We start from the raw sequence: 19,422 nt of genomic DNA, 5'->3' as shown, positions 1-19,422 counted from the left end.
GGATTCTCTCTGGGCCACATGTATTTCTGTCAAAGGAGACAATTGGCCGCGTGGCCTCTGCTCCTTCCAGCTCTGCAGGGAGTTGAAATGATGAGCAGGGAGTTGTGCAGATTTATAGCTGGAAGGGTCCTTCAAGATGATGAAGTCCAAACTTTTCATTTGAGAGAGAAGGAGAAAACAACAAGGCCAAGGACAGAAGAGAAGTTTAGTCCATTCTTGGCCCAGTCCCAGCTGTCCACCCCGCCGGGTTGTGACTGGAAAGGCCTTTGGGGCGCCCATTCATAGGATCTTAACATTTAAAGCTGGGGGTCTGTAGAGTCCATGGCTCTGATGGATCTGATGAATCATTTTACTGATGAATCAGCTGAGGCCCAGGGAAGGGAAGCCACTTCCCAGGATCTCCCGGGATTGGAGGCAGCATTTGAACTCTGGTCTTCTGACCTCAGTTTCAGTGCACTGTCCCCTCCACACACAGCCTTGCGCTTGCAGCCAGCCTTCAGCTAATTCATTGTATTGACCACAGTATCCAACTGCTCCTGTATCCCTATTTGCCTGACAGTTATTTTAAACCAGTGGAAAACTTACTCTTTAAGTTTTGTTTGCTTATAAATGCTTTGGCAGCTATGTGGTGCAGTGCATAGAACAGGGATCCTGGACTGAGGAAGACCCAAGTTCAAATCTGGCCTCAGATAATAGCTGTATGACTCTGGACAAGTCACTTAACCTCTGTTTGCCTCAGTTCCCTTGTCTGTGACATGGAATAGTAATGTCACCCTTCTCCCTGGGTTGTTGTAAAGTCATTGTAGAAGTGTGCTCCTTGCCTGGCGCATAGTAGGCATTATATAACTGTTAGCTAGGTGACACAGTGAATAGAGCACCAGGCCTGGAGTCAGGAAGACCTGAATTCAAATCCAACCTCCGATACTCCCTAGCTGTGGACAAATCACTTCACCCTGTTTGCCTCAGTTTCCTCATCTGTAAAATGGACTGGAGAAGGAAGTGGCAAACCATTCCAGTGTCTCTGCCAAGAAAACCCCAAATGCGGTCATGGAGAGTTAGACATAACTGAAATGACTGAATAACACAACATTATTTTTATTATGAATATGAATATGATTATTGTAAAGAGGTTTGTAGCACACTGTCCCCATGCGGGGGCCCTCGAGCTGTTTCATTTGTGAATTGTGGCGTTGTGATTTTTCAGTGACTCCCTGCAGACATCTGAGCTGTTTTTCTTTGCCCCCTTTAGATTGATGCACTGAGTAAGAGAAGCAAAGAAGCCGAGGCAGCCTTCTTGAATGTCTATAAGAGATTAATTGATGTTCCAGGTAAGCCAGTGGGCTTGGTTTGGAAGAACCAGTGGGCCTTTGTTGCGTGAGTTCCTCGGGGTTTCCTTCTTGGCCAACTGCAGGAAACAGTGCAGCTTGCCCTTGGCATTCCAGGCGACGGGGAAGGAGCTAAGGTCTAGGTGGACAGTCCCAGACTCAGCATCTGGCTGAGGATGCAGTGGGATGCTCATCACCTACATTTACAAGAATACTCATTTCAGCCAAAAACTTGACCTGATTCCTCTCCGTTCTTGTAGGGTTGTAGAGAATGTAGCTAGTTATGGATCATGGCCTAACTTGTCATCTCCTTGAACTCTCCCCTCCAAGATTCCAACAGGAGTCTTGCTCCCTCCAATAGAATATTCTCCTTGAGGGCAGGGATTGTCAGTCTTTGACTCTGCAAGCTCGTGCAATGCCTGGCACATGATGATTAGTAAATGCTTCTTCATTCATTCATTCATTCATTCGTTCGTTCGTTCATTCGTTCAGTAAACTTGTAAGAGAATGAACGCATTCTTGTTAGCCCATGTCATGCCTCTCTCCAGGAAGGCTTTCAAGTCCACCACTTTGATCACATGTACTGTGGCCAGTTCAGTTTATGTGCCAAGCACTGGGCCAGGTTCTGAGGGAGCTCCCTGCTCTGGCAGTGTTCCCAGTGCAAGGGGATAGAAGCTCCTTGCGGGTGTGACTGCACACAGGAGGTGGGTAATCAGCTGATTTCAGGGTAATACCCATATACGGAGCTATAATGCAAGATAAACTATGAAGACTGTGTGAAGGAAACCAGAGTCCCCATCGCCTGGTTGTTTGAGTGCCGTGTAGACACAGCCGTGTGAGAGCATGATTCCTAGTGGGGATGTCACCAGTTGTAAGGAACTTACCTTGCAACTGCCTGTGCGTACACACCCCTCCAGACTGGATTCTTCTGTGCCATGAGCAGAAGACTTTAAGAACAGCTGTTCCAGGAGGTTCTGTTACTGATTGAAAATTTATTGAAAATATTGAAAATATACCAAAGACAAGGGACATGAGTGGAGGACAAAGGATCCTGTTGAGACTTATGCCTATTCACCACCTGGTATTTTTCTCTCCATTTAAAGGGCAGGTATAAAGGAGGCCTTGGAGTGGCCTCCTAAGTTAACTGAAGGAATGTTTCTCCCTCTCCGTCTCTGCCCAATTAGCAAAGCAAACAGTTTCTAGAAAACTGTTTATTTCTCATGTTGGATAGTGTGAGGGACCAGAGGTCAGCAAGACTTGAGTCCAAATCCCACCTCTGACACCTAGTAGCTGGGTGGCCATAGGCAGGTGGCTACAAGTCCCTGGGCTTCCGATTGCACATCTGTAAAATGAGGGGGTTGGATCTAGTCAGCCTGTGAGGTTTCTTCCAGTCTGAAATGAATGATCCCTAGCATCTATGAAAATGCCTCTTTGCCCTTCTAAGAAATGAATTCAACTAGCAGGGGTTGATTATTCACCTTTGGAAACACAAAGACCAGCCTTGGATTTTCCATTTGTAAAAAAATAACAGAAAGAGAGGGGGCTTTTCTCCTCCCTCAAGTTCATACCGCCCTCCTAAGTAGGGGATGCTGCTGCTGGGCAGGTTCTTGCTTTGAGGACCATCTAGTGTCTTTTTGTAGAGGAGCTGGCTAGGCCAGGGGGTGTTTAAAATGTCTTGCAAGAAGCCTAATTAGCATTACTATGCCCAAGCTGTCCCCTCAGAATTATACATGCATGCCAGCCACTTGTTATTCCCACACAAACATCTTAGTCATGGCTGAAGCAAGTTCAGTAAGACAAAAATAAAGCCTGTGCGGTGCGTCCACCAGCTCTCGTTCCCTAGGCCAGGCAGGCCGGGCTTGGCTTTGCCCTCCCAGATCAAAGACTCCATGTCTTGTGGCCTCCTTAGCAGCGGGTTTTCCCCTCACCACCCCCAGTTGCGTCCATCTGGGGTGGGTACAAATTCCCCTCAGAAACAAGGGAGGTCAGAGGGAGCTAGCTGCCATCCCTACGTGGTTTGGCTAGGTTGCTTTCTGTTCTTGGGTTCCTGGGATTATCCATTTCTCTTAGACATCTTAGATTCTTATTTAGCTTTTGGTATTTTTCCAATTTTCTCCAGCCTTTTGCATGATGCTTAGAACTTGCCTCTTATCTCAATCTGCAGTCAGAGCCTTACAGTTGGCAGCCAAGGCTATATTAGTGTCCACACTTCTCCTCTCCATTATTTTGTCCCTGCCTGATCCCTGTTTTCAAAATCAGTTTTGTTGCCCTTGAGCAGATAGAGTGCCAGCCTTGGTATTGGGAAAATCTGCTTCAGTCTCTCCTCTGTGTCTCCTCACCTGGAGGACTCTGGCCTTGCCATTTCACTTGCTGTTTCACCTCTGGGGGCCCCAGGTTCCTCATCTATAAAGGGAGGAGATTAGAGTTGCTGGCCCCAGAATTCCTAACAGCTCAAAGTCTGGGATCCTGAGAAAAGGATTCCATTTTTCTTGGGGGGACTGTACCCAGCCCCCCTCCAGTTTGAAATTTCTCCCTGAAATACATTCAGTTCCACCTGCACTTATTCCTGCATCGTGGGGAGACTGAGGAGTTTCTCTCTGAAGCCCAGGCTGTGCCTGCACTGACTCAGGTAGAGAGAATTTGCAGGAAAAGTCCAATCGAGGCGGACAGATTGGCTTTGATAAATATAACTTCTGGCAGCTTTCTGTTTGAAAAGGTTGCTGCGTTCTTTTGATTTACTATTTTTATTTTGCTTTTAAAGGGGTACACTGGGGCCATATGAGGGCTCAAAAGGTCCTATTGTAAAGGAGAAAGAAGCCAGGCGAATATGCGTCATTCTGTAATGTGTGTATTTTATTGAGGTGTGTGTGTGTGTGTGTGTGTGTGTGTGTGTGTGTGTGTGTGTGTGTTTTAACTCTTTTTTTTAAAGGTTAGCTTGTTTGGGGTTTGCCAAGGCTGAGGCCATTAGCAGTTGTTTTTCCAAACATCTCACGCCCCCTTTTCAAATATGTAATTGAGTTTTATACACACATTTTCCCCTGTGCAGTTTCTGAATTGAGCTGTCATTTAAAAGGGGGCTATTTTCCTTCAGCTGCTTGTGGGATTTTTTTTTCCTGCAGGGAGTAATCATTTTTGTCCCTCCTTTTTTTCTATCCACAAAAAAAGGAACGATTTCAGAACGATTCCTCACTTCTTTGGAAGATTTGGACTGCCCCCTAGTTTACAAAGCCTTTCAGCATCAATCCATAAGCCAGGCCAGACCTTTTCATCTTAAATTGACCAGTCTCCTTCATGGTCCCTGAAAAGAGTTGGGGGCAGGGGTGGGGGTGGGGGGGTGGTTTACCCTGTAGAGTGCTCGGGTCCTCCTTGGACAAGCCAGCAAGTTGACTCCCAAAGCTGACTTAAACAGCTGAGCTCCTGGCCCAGGAACCTGAGTTCAGTGGAATCCCACAAGCCCAGGCAGCGTTGGGCCTTCTGCTAACGAGGGCCGATTCATTCTCTGCTTCAGCTGTTGCTTTCCCATCTCCGTTATCTTCTCATCTGTAAGAAGGCTTGTCTACCTCGTGCATATGTGATGAGGTCCAAGATTTCATATGTATAAGGGATTTCAAGGGTTGACTGACGTCAGAGTGCATAAGGACAGATCAACTATCTGCTCCAGAGAGGGACCTGAGGGGCCTTTGTTTAAATAAGTCGGAAAAGAGGAAAATGCAGCTTGGGGTTTGTAACATGTTTGTCTACAATATCCATTTTCGGTATTCCAGTGGAATCCAGCCAGAAGGACGTTCATGTGGAACATTGCCTCCTATCTCAGATCTGTGCAGTAGAATTAAATACATTACTTATTAAAGACCAAAACATTGTGAATTTCATGTTATTGACGGAAAGAGGAAAGCTGGGGAAATAGGAATGGAAGACCAGGGTAATAGATTTAGAGCCATAAGGGGCCTCCTCATCATTTTTTAGGTTTTGTTTTATATCACTTACATTTCCCAGCATGTCTCTCCTCTGTCTCTCCTGGAGCGCTATCCCTTGTGATAAAGAATCAAAGAAAGGGAGGAAAGCATTCAGCAAAACTAACCCACATATTGAAACAAATCTAACATTCTGTGTGGCTGTGCACTCACATGGCCCCCCACCTTTGCAAATGTGGGAATTGGGGAAGAGTGTCTTCTCATCTCTTTTCTGTGGCAATTCCCTCACTTTATCCATGAGGAAACTGAGGTTCCAGGGTGATTGTGCCTCACTCAGGATCCCACGAGTTGCAAGTAATACTCCTTCGGCTTTGTAAGACATCTAGTGTGGGTGGACATTGTTCTAGAAAAGTGGGTAATTTCCATGGTCACTGGTGACACCCTCATTTTATTATATAGCGCTGGAAGGTTTGCATAGCATCTCACATTTGTGACCTCATTTGACCCTCAAGACAATCCTGTTGTTACCCCCATTTTACAGATGAACACATTGAGACTGATAGTGATTTGCCCATCTAGTGTCTGAGGTAGGATTTGCACTCAGGTTTCCAGATTCTAAGTTCAGCACCATATCCCTAATGATTATGATGTTGGTAATAATAATTATATTAATAGCCAACATGTCTGTAATACTTTAAGATCTTTCAGAGTGCTTTTCACATGTTATCTCCCTCAATCCTTACAGCAGCCCTTTGAACTAAATTTATTTTCATGATTATCCCCATTTTCCAGAAAAGCAAACTGAAGCCAAGTGACTTGCTCAGAGCCAAATAGCTAAGGAGTGTCTGAGGCAGGATTTTAACTCAGGTCTTCTTCCTAAGTCCAAGTCCATTGTTCTAACCACTATACCACAGTGAGGAAACTGAGGCACAAAGCAACTTGCCCAAGATCACACAACTTTACCTAAGACTTGAATTCAGATCTTCTACCTCTAAGACCAGTGAAAGAATTGTCTTAAAAAAATCAAATGATCCCAAAGGCTAGTTGTTTTTAGCAGAACAGGAGTTAATGTCCCTAGGTTTTATAGTATAAGGAAAGATAATCTCGCATGGAGCTCCTAGAATTAAAAAGCTTCTACAAAGGACTTCATGATCCCCTCCTTCACTCTTTTAGAACATTTCACAGGGTTTGGGGAGGAGCAAGAGGAGGGAGATTCCAAAGTAGACAATATGGGCCTAGCCCCCGAAGAGCTGGTGACTCCAGCTGAGGAGATGAGACAGACATGAAACACTAAGAAATAGATGAGTAAGATGGTGGCGTATGGTACAGACTGTCTGCATTCTGGAAAAATTCAGAGGAAGCAAGAAGGATTTGACCAACCTGCATTGCTAGAGCATGTTTGCCCAGCGTAGAGATCTTTCTTTTTTTTATAATTTTTTTTATTAATTTATTTGTTTTCAGTTTTCTACAATCACTTCCATAAGTCTTAGATTTTTCTCCCCCATCATCCCCCCACAGAGAAGTTTCGAATCCACCCCTTCTTTCTTTCCCTAGCCCAAAGGTAGCAACCACCCTGGGAAAAGGGGGCATTGGTGATTGTTGCTAGCTTGTCATCATCCCCAGCTCATTATGGGCTCAGTATGCTGAGCTTGTAGTTAGATCTCACATGAGAGCATGGACCTTTCCAAAGGAAAGACCCCAAAATTGAGGTCCAGTTGAACTTATTAAAAGAGGCAAGTGGCTAAATGGAGATATCTGTCAACTGGATTAACACATACAGAACAGTGAAATGGACAGAGTCAGGTAATGGAGGGGACAAGGTTCTGGGGACAACAAATGGGACTCAGGGGCACAGAAATAAGTGAATCTGATGGTGCCTGGAGCCCTCTCAGAGACAGAGGGAGCTTGGTTATTTTACATAGTCATTACAAGAGGGGTCTGGAATCTGGTTTAGCCTCAATGCATTATTACAAGAATAACAAGTTTTAGAGTTCACCAGAAAAGAAACAGGTTATCCCAGATATCTCTTACCTGTTGGGAAGGGGAACCAACTGATGAGGAAGGAATCCCTTGTACCCTCTGCAAAGAGGTGGTGGCTTACTTTTGTAATAGGAGACACAGCTGGAGGGAGAGAGAATAGGCCTGTGAGCTTATTGAGAGAACTCCCAGGTGAGGAAATTCCCTCTACTAGTGCATGTCAATGCCTTCTCTGCAGCTCATGGTCTAAGACCAAGAGGTCTTAATCTTTTGGGGATCATAGATGCCTTGGGCAGTCTAGTCAGCCTAATACTACCAAACCCCAAGTTAAGAATCCTGTCTTAGAAGGTTGCCTAGGGCCCAGAGAGGCAAGGTGATTGGTCAGTATGTGTCAGAAGTGGGACCTCTCTGTTATACCCTGGGCTGCCATTCACAAAGGCCCAGCTGAAATGAGAGTTATGCATTAAGGCTCTGTGGGGCAACAGAAGGAGGGCCATCTCTAGAAGTCAGAGGTCCTGGGTTCACATCCTGCCTGACATCACCCCAGTGACCCAGAGCAAGTCACCCAGAGCCTCTATTTCCCCAGCTGTTAGACAGATGGTTGGACTAGATGACTTCTGAGGGCCTTCCCAACTATAGGTCATGAGAGACTTTTCAATGACATAGCCTAACTCTCCTCAGAGATCTCTCAATACTGAGTTCAGCCCATTCCTCTGGCCTCAAGAGAGTCAGCTTTCAAACAGTGGAGCAACCTAAAATCCTGAACCAAGAGACTTGAGAACAAGGAGGTTAAGCTCAGGTGTGCTGTGCCTACATTTTGAAGTCAGGTGGTTTGTTCAGATGAAGTCATCTTGTAGCTCAGCTTTATAGGAAGATTCTTGGTCAATATCTGAGCGTTTACTGAAAACTACCCAAGATTGTTCTTGTGTGAGAAGCCAAGGTACCTTGACCATGCATGACCCACCCACAATTGTAGAATCTGACTTGGATGACCAGAGGACAGGTGGTATTTCTTCTCATTGGGGTAAATGTTTGGAAATGGGAACTGGCACAGCCAATATGGGAGACAGCTTTCCTCTAGGTGGTTTATTTTGTTTTAAGGACAGCAAGCACCCACATTGAGCCAGGCTTCACGAGATTGATGTTCTCCCCACTGATTAAGGGAGAGAAGGCCAGGGAGCATGCTGGCCAAGTCGAGTGACCAGGGAAAGCATCTCTTAGCTCAGGATTGGCTTTGGCATCTCTTTTATCAAGATTTACATGCCTGTGTGGACGTTTACACAGCACTTTTCATTTCACATTCATCATATTGTGCCAAGTCCTGGTAGCTGCACACATGCCTAGCTCCATTTTTGTGGACAGTTGGGAAACAGCTTGGGCGAGGGTAGAGGGAGGAGGGGAAGGAAAGAAGGAAGCATGCTGGAGGGCTCTGCTGATTTCTCTGTGGTACTGGGAAAGCACATTGCTTTGCCTCTCCAGGACTCAGTTTCCTCTTTTGTGAAAGGAGAGGATTAGCCTAGATAGCCTTGATTCATGATTCTTGGAGTCTCCAGAATCCATTTGGAGAAGTGGGCACATATACAATGGCTAACCTAATGTGCCTAAGTAGAAAAAAATATATCTTATGACTATTTGTCTTTCTCTAGCAAAAGCTGAAAATGAAAAATTAGGACAGTACCTACCCCTCTAGCCACTATCCCCCAATAGTGGCCTTTCACAGCTGGCTTCATTTTTCTAGATCATGAAGTTTTAACTTAGCATCTGAGACAGACACATGCATGGGATATACACATGAGATATAGGTGTATATTTTATGTACTGTATGCTGTATGTATGCATGTATGTATAAATAACTATTTCAATAGAAGTGGTTTCCTTTATATCCTCTTGTGCATTTAAAATTGTTTTCTGAGAAGGGCCTCCATTGGCTTCACCAGACTGTCAAAGGGATCCATGATGCAAAAAAGTTTATAAGCTCCAGATCTAGAGGAATGAAAGGATTTCTTCCTTTTCTTTTCTACTCTCTTTCTTCCCTTCTTTTTTTCCCTTTTTTCTCTCCCTTCCTCCCACCTTCCTCTTCTCATTTCTCTGCTTCCCTTCCCCGCTCTTGTTTCTGATCTTTCCCCCCTTTCTTTTTCCTTCTCTCTAGTTTTTTCTTCTTATTTCTCTCCCTTACTCTTCTTACGTGCCCAACCTCTTCAAAATCCTTTCTTCACATTTCTTAATATTTTGTTTTGATGACGGAGGAGGTGGGTTGAATGAAGTCTTCACTTCTCGTGCCCTACCCTTTTGGATGGCTTTTGAATGAATGAGTCATAGACCTCAGGGAAGCAGAATGTGGCCAAGTTCTGGGCCACCTTTGATGCTGCAGTGATACCCGAGCTTGCTGAGTTACCCCAAGGGGTGGGGAGTCAGGAGACCTGGCCTCTGCCTTGGTTCTGACCTTTTGGAAGACCAAAGGTATGTGAGTCTTGGATGCTCGCTGAGCTCTGAATAAAGATACACTGCTCTGAGGTGGGCTTCAGAGCATCAAAAGAGCCTCAAGAACAGAGGAGACGTTTCCCACTTGAAAAAATCCATAAAAGTGAGCCAGTGTCTGGTTTCAACCCAGCAGAAACTCTGCCTCCCTCCCAGGAGATCAGAGAGATTGAAGGCATCCCGGTCTTCAAGGTTCACTGATGGTGGCTCCAGGGAGAGGTTTGGCTGCTCGTAGAGCCAGCTTCTCTTTTGGACCCCCTACCCCTGACCCCAAGGCTCTGAATGTCATTACCTCCCCTTAGCTCCCAGGGACAGGTAGTGAATGTTACCCTCCCTGGCAACCATTCCAGAAACAAGTACCAGGAATCTGGAAAACCCATCTGTTTATTACTCCTTTTCAGTTTTGCTTACATATAATTCCTGGTTTAGGTGTTCTTTTCCTCCCCATCCCATTCTCCTTCTCTTCCCTCTCTTATACTCTTTCCCCTCTCTCTGTCTCTCTCTCTTTCTACTCCTCCCTCCCTCTCCCCCTTTTGCCATTCTGTCTCTTCTCTCTCCCCTTTTTTCAATCTCCATACTTCTCTTCGTTGTTCTCCTCTTTTCTTTTCTTTCCCTCTCTCCCCCTCCCTTCTTTCCTCCTTCCCTCTCCTCTCTCTTACACTTTCTCTACCTTTCCCTCTCTCTTTCCTTCACTCACTCATTCCCTCCTCCCTTCCTTCCTCCTTCCTTCCCTCTCTCCATTTTCGTCTCTCCCTTTCTTGCTCCTCAGACTGGATCCCCTTTCTTTACCTGTGTTTTGGCCTTGCTTTGCTATTTCCTTCTATGAGAAAGTCTCTGATTCACAGTTTCTGACTGATTGCTAATAGCTTCTTCTCCATGTTTTCAAAGGCAGAGGTGGGCCTGCAGTTTTAAATGGAAAGAAGCCATATTGTTTGCCATTCAAAGGTGGAGATGGTCTTTATAATTGGCCTTAATTTATAATTTATTATATTATTTAATATATAGTTATACATTAATATAATTTAAATATAATATTATTATAGAATAATTTATAATTATAATAATAATTTATTAGTCTTTACTTAGTGAGCAAATTGTTCACTTTTCATTGCTCCTTATCTGCAGACAATAAATTGAACATTTATTGTGCATATTGGCAACAAGACCTGGTATAGAGAGAGCCAGCCTCAGCTAGGAAGCTCTGGTTTCACAACCTGCCTCTAATTCATAGAGTCACAGAGTGAGTTGGAAAAGACTCTGGGCCTTCTGGTCTATCTCCCTCATTCCTTGTGGGGGAAATGATGCCACATGGGTGTTATAGGACTTAATACTGTGACAAGGTGATGCAGGATTTAAACGCAGACCTTCTCATTTCAGAGGCCTAACTTTTCCTACTTTATGACGTGGGTTCCCTTCCTGGCTTTAGGACCCTGAACTTCAGACACCTTAGGCTTCAGACACCCAAGGCAGTGCGTTGCAGAGTAGGGATTAATTTGCAGGGATAGAGAAAAATTCCTCAGTGTTCCCTAGATTCATTACAAAGAGAGCCCTAAAAACATTGGGAATAGAGTAAGAGCCTATTGCAGATTTTATATTTAAAGCATATTCTCATCTAAATCATAGAATTTTTAATGTTTCTTCTACGTCATTTTCTCATCTAGAAAGTTACTAGTCAATACGGCAGAGACAAGCCAGGAAGTTGCCTGAGTTCTCCCCAGTTTCCTTTAGAAATAATGTTAAATCAAACCTCTAGAGTGACAGAATCCTCAAAAAGATGGAGTAAAACAATTTTCCAGCCCAAGATAACTTAAAAAAAGACTTCAGGAAAGGTCTGTCTCACTTGCGTAAAAGGAGAGGTCCTTACTTAGCAGGCCAGCTGTGAGGCCTCCAACCCCAGAACCCAGGGCACAATAGGCACTAGTAGGCTGGGCCACCCTAGCATAGTGGGCAAGGCACCAGCCCCACAGGCCCTGTCAAAGAAAGCTAGTGACCAGGCCCCTGGCCCCCAGTGCAAGAAGCTCGGGACATGCAGAACTCAACTTTTAAAAATGAGCAAAGAACAAAAAAGAGCCTTGACCACAGAAATCTGTGATGACAAGGAAGATCCAAATACAGACCCAGAAGAGGACAACATGTCAAAATGCCCACATGTGAAGCCTCATAGGGGAAGATGAATCGGTCTCAAGCCCAAAAAGTCCTCTTGGAAGAGCTGAAAAAGGACTTTTAAAAGTCAAGTAAAAGAGGTAGAAGAAAAATTGGGAAAAGAAATGAGAGTTATGCAAGAGAATTATGCAAAAAGAGTCAAGAGCTTGGAAAAGAAAGCACAACAATTGACTAAAGAAAACAACTCCTTTAAAAGTAGATTTGACCAAATGGAAAAGGAGGTACAAAAGCTAACTGAAGAAAACAATTCCTTAAAAATTAAAATCGGGCAAGTGAAAGCTATTGACTTTATGAGATGTCAAGAATCAGTCAAACAAAATTTTTTTAAATGGAAAAAATAGAAGAGAATGTAAAATACCTCACTGGAAAAACAACTGACCTGGAAAACAGTTCTAGGAGAGGTAATTTAAGAATTAGTGGACTACCTGAAAGCTCTGATCAAAAAAAAAAGAGCCTGGATAGCATCTTTCAAGAAATTATCAAGGAAAAGTGCCCTGATATCCTAGAACCAGAGGGTAAAGTACCCACTGAAAGAGTCTATTGATCACTTCCTGAAAGAGATCCCCAAATGGAAAGTCCAAAGAATATTGTAACCAAATTCCAGAACTATCAGGTCTGGCTGCTCCAAGCAGCCAGAAAGAAACAGTTCAAAGATCAAGAAGTCACAGTCAGAATTACAAAGAACTTAGCAGCTTCTACATTAAAGGATCAGAGAGCTTGAAATATGATATTCTGGAAGGCAGAGGAGCTTGGATTACAACCAAAAGTCAACTACCCAGCAAGATTGAGTATAATCTTTCAGGAGAAAAGATAGATATTCAGTGAAATAGAGGATTTTAAGACTTTCATGATGAAAAGACCAGAGCTGAACAGAAAATTTGGTCTTCAAATACAAGACCCAAGAGAAGCATAAAAAAGTAAACAGGAAAGAAAAATAAAAACATGTTATTCAATAAGGTTAAACTGTTTACATCTCTACACAGGAAGATGATACTTGTAACTCTTAAGAATTTTGTCACTAATAAGGCAGTTAGAAGGAGTGCACTTAGAGAGTGTGGATATAAGTTGACTTTGATGTAATGATAAAAAAATAATTAAGCAATGTAAAGGATTATAATGGGAAAAGAGGAAAGGGGGAGGCAGAATGGGTTAAATTATATCACATGAAGAGGCAAGAAAGATCTATTACAGTAGACAGAAAGTAGGTAGGGGTGAGCATGTTTGAACCTTACTTTCATCAAATTTGGCTCAAAGAGGGAATAACATACATTCTCAGTTGGGTAAAGAAATTGGTCTTACCCTCTAGAGAAGTAGGAGGGAGAAGAGGAAAGTAAAGGAAAGGGGAGGCTGATAGAAGGGAGGGCAGATTGGAGGAGGCAATAGTCACAAGCAAAACACTGGTGAGGAGGGACTGGCTGAAAGGAGAAAGAGAGAAAAGTATAAATGGGAAAAATAGGATGGAGGGAAATATACAATAATCGTAACTGTGAATGTAAAGGGATAAAGTCTCCCATAAAACCGAAGCAGATAGCAGAGTAAATTAAAAACCAGAGTCCTACTGTATGCTGTTTACAAGAAATACAGTTGAAGCAGAGAGACACACACAGAGTAAAGGTAAAAGGCTGGAGCAGAATATGTTATGCTTCAGCTGAAGTTAAAAAAGCAGGGGTAACAATCCTGATCTCACACAAAGCAAAAGCACAAATAGATCTAATTAAAAGAGATAAGGAAGGAAACTATATTTTGCTAAAAGGTACCTAAACAATGACATAATGTTAGTACAAAATATATAGCATCCAAATTCTTAGAGGAGAAGTTAAGTGAGTTTCAGGAAGAGAAGACAGCAAAACTACTAGTAGGGGACCTCAACCTCCCCCTTGTAGAACTAGATAAATCTAACTACAAAATAAACAAGAAAGAAGTTGCAGAGATTTGTAGAATTTTAGAAAAGTAAGATATGATAGACCTCTGGAGAAAATTAAATGGAGATAGAAAGGAATATACCTTTTGCTCAACAGTATATGGCACCTACACAAAAGCTGAACATGTATTAGGCAATAAAAATCTCAAATGCAGAAGGGCAGAAATATTAAATACATCCTTTTCAGATCATGATGCAATAAAAATTACATGTAATAAAGGGTTGTGGAAAGATAAATTAAAATTTCATTGGAAACTAAATAATCTAATCCTTTAATATATTAGAGGATCAAACAACAAATCAGAAACAATCAATAATTTAATAAAATAAAATGATGAAAATACCAAAATTTATGAGACACAGCCAAAACAGTACTTGGAGGAAATTTTATATCTCTAAATGATTACATGAATAAAATAGAGAAAGAGCAGATTCATGAACTGGGCATGCAATTTAAAGAAGGCTAGAAAAAGAACAAATTAAAAATCCCTAATTAAACACCAAATTGGAAATTCTGAAAACCAAAGGAGAGATTAATAAAATTGAAATTAAGAAAATGATTGAACTAATAAATAAAACTAAGAGCTCATTTTATGGGGCAGAGGAGGGGGGCAGGGCAGGGAGAGACACCAGTAAAATAGATAGACCTTTGGTTAATTTGATTTTAAAAAAAGAAAGAAGAAAACCAAATTACCAGTATTAAAAATGAAAAGGATGAATTCACCACCAAATAAAGCAATAATTAGGAGCTATTTTACCCAACAGTGTGCAAATAAATCTGACAATCCAAGTGAAGTAGATGAATGTTTGCAAAAATATAAATTACCAGAAGAGGAAACAAAATACTTGACCCCATTTTAGAAAAAGAAATTGAACAAGCCATCAGTGAGCTCCTTAAGAAAAAATTTCCAGGGCCAGATGGATTTACAATTCTAATACTATATGAACTATTTTAAAAAATAGTCAAAGGAGTCCTACCAAATTCCTTTTGTGACACAAATATGGTATTGATACCTAAAAGAAAGAGCCAAAACAGAGAAAGAAAATTATAGACCTATTTCCCTAACAAATATTGATACAAAAATTTTAATCACCACCATAATACACTAGGACCAGGTGGGATTTATACCAGGAATTCCGAGCTTTTTCAATATTAGGAAAACTATTAGCATAATTGACCATATCATAATTTACCAACAAAAATCATATGATTATCTCAATAGATAACAAAAGAAGCTTTTGAAAAAATACAGCACCTGTTCTATTAAAAACACTAGAGAGCATAGGAATAAGTGGCATTTTCCTTAAAATGATAAGTAATGTCTATCTTAAACCATCAGTGAGCACTATCTGTAATGGGAATAAGCTCTCCAATAAGATCAGAGATGAAACAAGGATGCCTATTATCACCACTATTGTCTGATATTATACAAAAAATGTTAGCTTTAGCAATAAGAGTAGAAAAAGAAATTGAAGCAATTAGAATAGGCAGTGCAGAAGCAAAGCTATCATTCCTTAAAGAATCTACCGAAAACCTAATTGAAATAGTTAACAACGTTAGCAGAGTTGCAGGATGTAAAATAAAGGCCACATAGATCATCAGTATTTCTATTTATTACCAACATTGCTCAGAAGCAAGAGATAGAAAAAGAAATTCCATTCAAAATGACTATAGACAATATTTGGGAGTCTCCTTGCCAAGACAAACGCAGGAACTATATGCACTGTTCACACAAATAAAGTCATATCTAAATAATTGGAAAAGTGTCAATTATTCATGAGTAAGCTGAGCTAATAGAATAAAAATGACAATTCTTATAATGACTTATTTGGTGCCATACTAATGAAACTAACTACCAAAAAATATTATTTTTAGAGCTAGAACAAATAATACCAAAATTTATCTGGGAGAACAAAAGACCAAGAATCTCAGGGGAATTAAATGGGGAAAAAAATGCAAAGGAAAGTAGCCTAGCTGTACCACATCTAGAACTGTATCATAAAGCAGCAATCATAACTGTTTGGTACTAGCCAAGAAACAGAGTGGTGGATCAGTGGAATAGGTTAGGTACACAAAACACAGTAGTAAGTGACTATAGCAATACACGGTTTGATAAGCCCAAAAGCTCCAGCCTCTGGAATAAGAACTTCCCATATGACAAAAACTGATGGGAAGGCTGGAAAATAGTATGGCAGAAACTAGACATGGATCAATATCTCGCACCATATATCAAGATAAAGTCACAATGGGTACATGATTTAGATATAAAGGGTAATGCCATAAGCAAAGTAGAAGAGCAAGGAATAGATCATATCTATGGAGAAGGGAAGAATCTGTGGCCAAACAAGAGATAGAGAACATTGTGAAATGCAAAATAGATAATTAAATTAAAAGGTTTTTGCACAAACAAAACCAAGATTAGAAGGAAAGCGGAAAGATGGGAAACAATATTTACAGTCAGTGTTTCTGATAAAGGCCTCATTTCTCAAATATATAGAGAACTGAGTCAAATTTATAAGAGCACAAACCATTCTCCAATTAATATGGTCAGATGATATAAACAGTTTTCAGATGAAGAAATTAAAGCTATCTATAGCCATATGAAAAAAATGCTCTAAATAACTATGGGTTAAAGAAATGCAGATAAAACAGCTCTGAAGTACTCCCTCACACCTGTCAAATTGGTTACTATGACAGAAAAAGAAAATGATAAATGTTGGAGACGATGTGGGAGAATTAGGACTCTAACACATTGTTAGTGGAGTTGTAAACTGATCCAGCTGTTCTGGAGAACAGTTTGGAACTATGTCCAAAGGACAATCAAACTGTGTATACTATTTATCCAGCAATACTATTAGTGCTATATTCCGAAGAGACCATAAGAAAGAGGAAAGACTTAAATGTACAGAAACTATTTATAGCAGCTCTTTTTGTGGTACCAAAGAATTAAAAACTGAAGTGATGCCCATCAACTGGGGAAATGACTGAACAAGTTGTGATATATGAATATAATAGAATACTCTCGTGCTGTAAGAAATGATGAGCAGGGGTATTTCAGAAAAACCTGGAAAGACTTATATGAACTGATGCTAAGTGAAGTGAGCAGAACCAGGAGAACATTGTACATGATAACAGCCGCATTGTACAAAAATCAGCTGTGGTTGACTTAGCTCTTCTCATCAATACGATGATCCAAGACAACTCCAAAAGATCATGACAGAAAATGCTATCCCTATCCAAAGAAAGAACTCTGGAGTCTGGATGCAGATGGAAGCATACTATTTTCACTTTTTTGTGTGTGACTTTTTCATTTTGTTCTGTTTCTTCTTTTGTAATATGACTAATATGGAAATATGTTTACACGATTACACATATATAACCTATATCAGATTGCTTTCTGTCTTGGGGAGAGGAATGGGAGGGAGGGAAAAAAATTTGGAACTCAAAATCTTATTAAAAATGAATTCTGAAAGCTATTTTAACGTGCAATTGGAAAAAAAAATAATAAAATACTGTTTATCCATCCCTACTCCCAAAAAGAAAGTTACTAGTTACTAGTTCCACTAGTGGAAACTTCTTAAGAGAGTTTTACCCAGTGGAATCAAAAGACCATGGCTCAAATCTCACTTTTCATGCCTTCAGTGATTTTAGGCAAGTCACTTCTCCTGCTTGGGACCTCAGTCTTCTCTTTTGTAAAATAAAGGGGTTGATCTAAATGTCCTCTGAGATCCCCTTCAGCTCTAGACTTCTAACCTGAAGGGTCTCAGTCCTTAAACAAGTTGTGCCTCAGTTTCCTGTACTGGTACATGTATTTCGTTGTAAAATGAAAGGGTTGGGCCAGATGGCTTCTGCGATCCCTTCCAGCGGTAGGTACCAAAATGTACCTGCTAAGACTTCTCAGGTGACGAGGCCACCTACTTGTCCATTTACTGGATATGTGTTTACTTCACAATTTGGGTTTTGTTTTTAAACATTACCTTGAGTCTGGTTACAGAGCATCAAGCCCAATTTTTATTTTTAAGAATGGAAATGTCATTGATTTGACAGGAGCTCTAACTCAGCTCCAAGTTGGTAATTTGAATGACTGCAATGTGGCCTGAATTTCTTGCTTTCCACCCTATTGTCCTTAGTCAGTTATTTTTTATTTTAAAAAGGTTTGTGACTAATATTGGTAAAGACCTTCACGGAATTAAAAACACCCCAAGGCACCAAGGCTACTCTGCAGCTGGCCCTCTGCCTTTTTTCTCCCTAGGCTTCCTTATCATCCACTCACTGCTCAGCCTCCCCTCACCACTCAGCAGATGACCTTGCTTTCTTCTGCTGGCAGTGGATGAGAGAGTGCTGATCCTCTCCCTGTCCCCAGGCTGCTCCCTCATACCCAGAATGCTCTCCTGCTAACTTGTGGCACCCCTGACTTCTTTCTGCAGGATACCTTCTTTTCCTCGACTCCCTCTCTCTGTCTTCCCTCTACACCTCCCTATGCTCTCCAAGCCTTCTCTTTGCCATGGTTGATTTGTGCTAACCATGGACACTTATTTTCAAATTCGTGGCTGGGATCATCCTTCTCTCCCTCTCCATTGCCGTGTCCTGGGCCCCAGGTCAAGCTTTAATGGACTCGATCTGTATATGCTTCTATATGCCGTTGTCTGCCCTGTTCAGAGTAAGCTCCTGAGGGCAGGGACAGTTTTTTTTTCCTTCATGTCTCCAAAGCTGAGGACAGTACCTGACAGAGGCTGTACCTGTAAGTGCTTGATTATTGACATCAGTGGCTCACAGAGATTCTAACTTAATAAATTCTTCCTAACCCCCCAACTCCCAGAAGAAGCACTTCTGAGCTTATAACAAAGAGCATCCTGGATCCATATTATATCTGTCTGTGGGCGTAGGACTTCTCCTCTTAGGGATTTATGTCTTTGATTTCAGCATCCCTTGCCACCTACCAAGAATATAGACCCCAAGCTGAACCCATCCCTGACCTCAAGGGCTTATAAAGCCAGTCCCCTTCTGGGAGCCTGCTAGGGCTCTCCTCCCACTCCCCCAGCCATCTTCCCACCTCTTCTCTCTTTCACCTTTCCAAGTTTAGAAAGTTGAGCGCTCACCACTGTTGAGTGAACAAGCTCATAAGGAGGTTCCAGAAGAGAGATTTTACCTCAGTTCATAGGAGCATAGCTCCGGAGCTCGAAAGGACTTCAGGAATCATGTGGTCTAACCTGCTCATTTTACAGATGAGGAAACTGAGGCTCAAAGAGATCATCACAGGAATCATTTGAACCTGTGTCCTCTGACTCCTTTTCCACCATAGTGCACCGCCTCCTTCCACATCTTCCTGTTAAAATTCCCTCCTTCTTCTGTGAAGCTTGAGTTGTGTGCCTCCATCGCAACCTCCTCAGCTCAGCTCAAATAGGAGGCCTTTCCTGGCCTCCCCTGGAGCTAGTGCTTCCTCCTGCCCATCACCCCATTATAGATCTTGAGGTCTCCCCGGGGAGACAGTGAGCTCTGTGCAGCACAATGCTAAGCCCACTGATTATTTACCGATCTCTCTGTTGGTTGTTTTTTTTTTTTTTTTTACGCATGTCTTACTTCTCTTACTAAATTGTAAGACCCTTGAGGGCAGAGGCTTTTGTGTTTTTCATCTTTATATCT

The 19,422-nt window shown here is 41.8% G+C and overlaps 1 protein-coding gene across 11 annotated transcripts in view; it reads left to right on the top strand.

Moving 5' to 3' along the window:
• Positions 1 to 19,422, top strand: part of CUX1 (cut like homeobox 1) — a 433,849-nt gene that overhangs the window by 214,292 nt on the left and 200,135 nt on the right. For all 11 annotated transcript variants that reach the window (XM_072640319.1, XM_072640318.1, XM_072640317.1 and 8 more), the window contains exon 4: positions 1,250 to 1,328. In XM_072640319.1, the coding sequence (XP_072496420.1) occupies positions 1,250 to 1,328 (79 nt within the window). The remainder of the gene's footprint in view (positions 1 to 1,249; positions 1,329 to 19,422) is intronic.

Source organism: Notamacropus eugenii, chromosome 2 (genome assembly GCF_028372415.1).
Source record: "Notamacropus eugenii isolate mMacEug1 chromosome 2, mMacEug1.pri_v2, whole genome shotgun sequence".
Taxonomy (NCBI): domain Eukaryota; kingdom Metazoa; phylum Chordata; class Mammalia; order Diprotodontia; family Macropodidae; genus Notamacropus; species Notamacropus eugenii.
The sequence above is the reverse complement of the archived record's forward strand: the minus strand, read 5'-3'. Positions and strand labels throughout refer to the sequence as shown.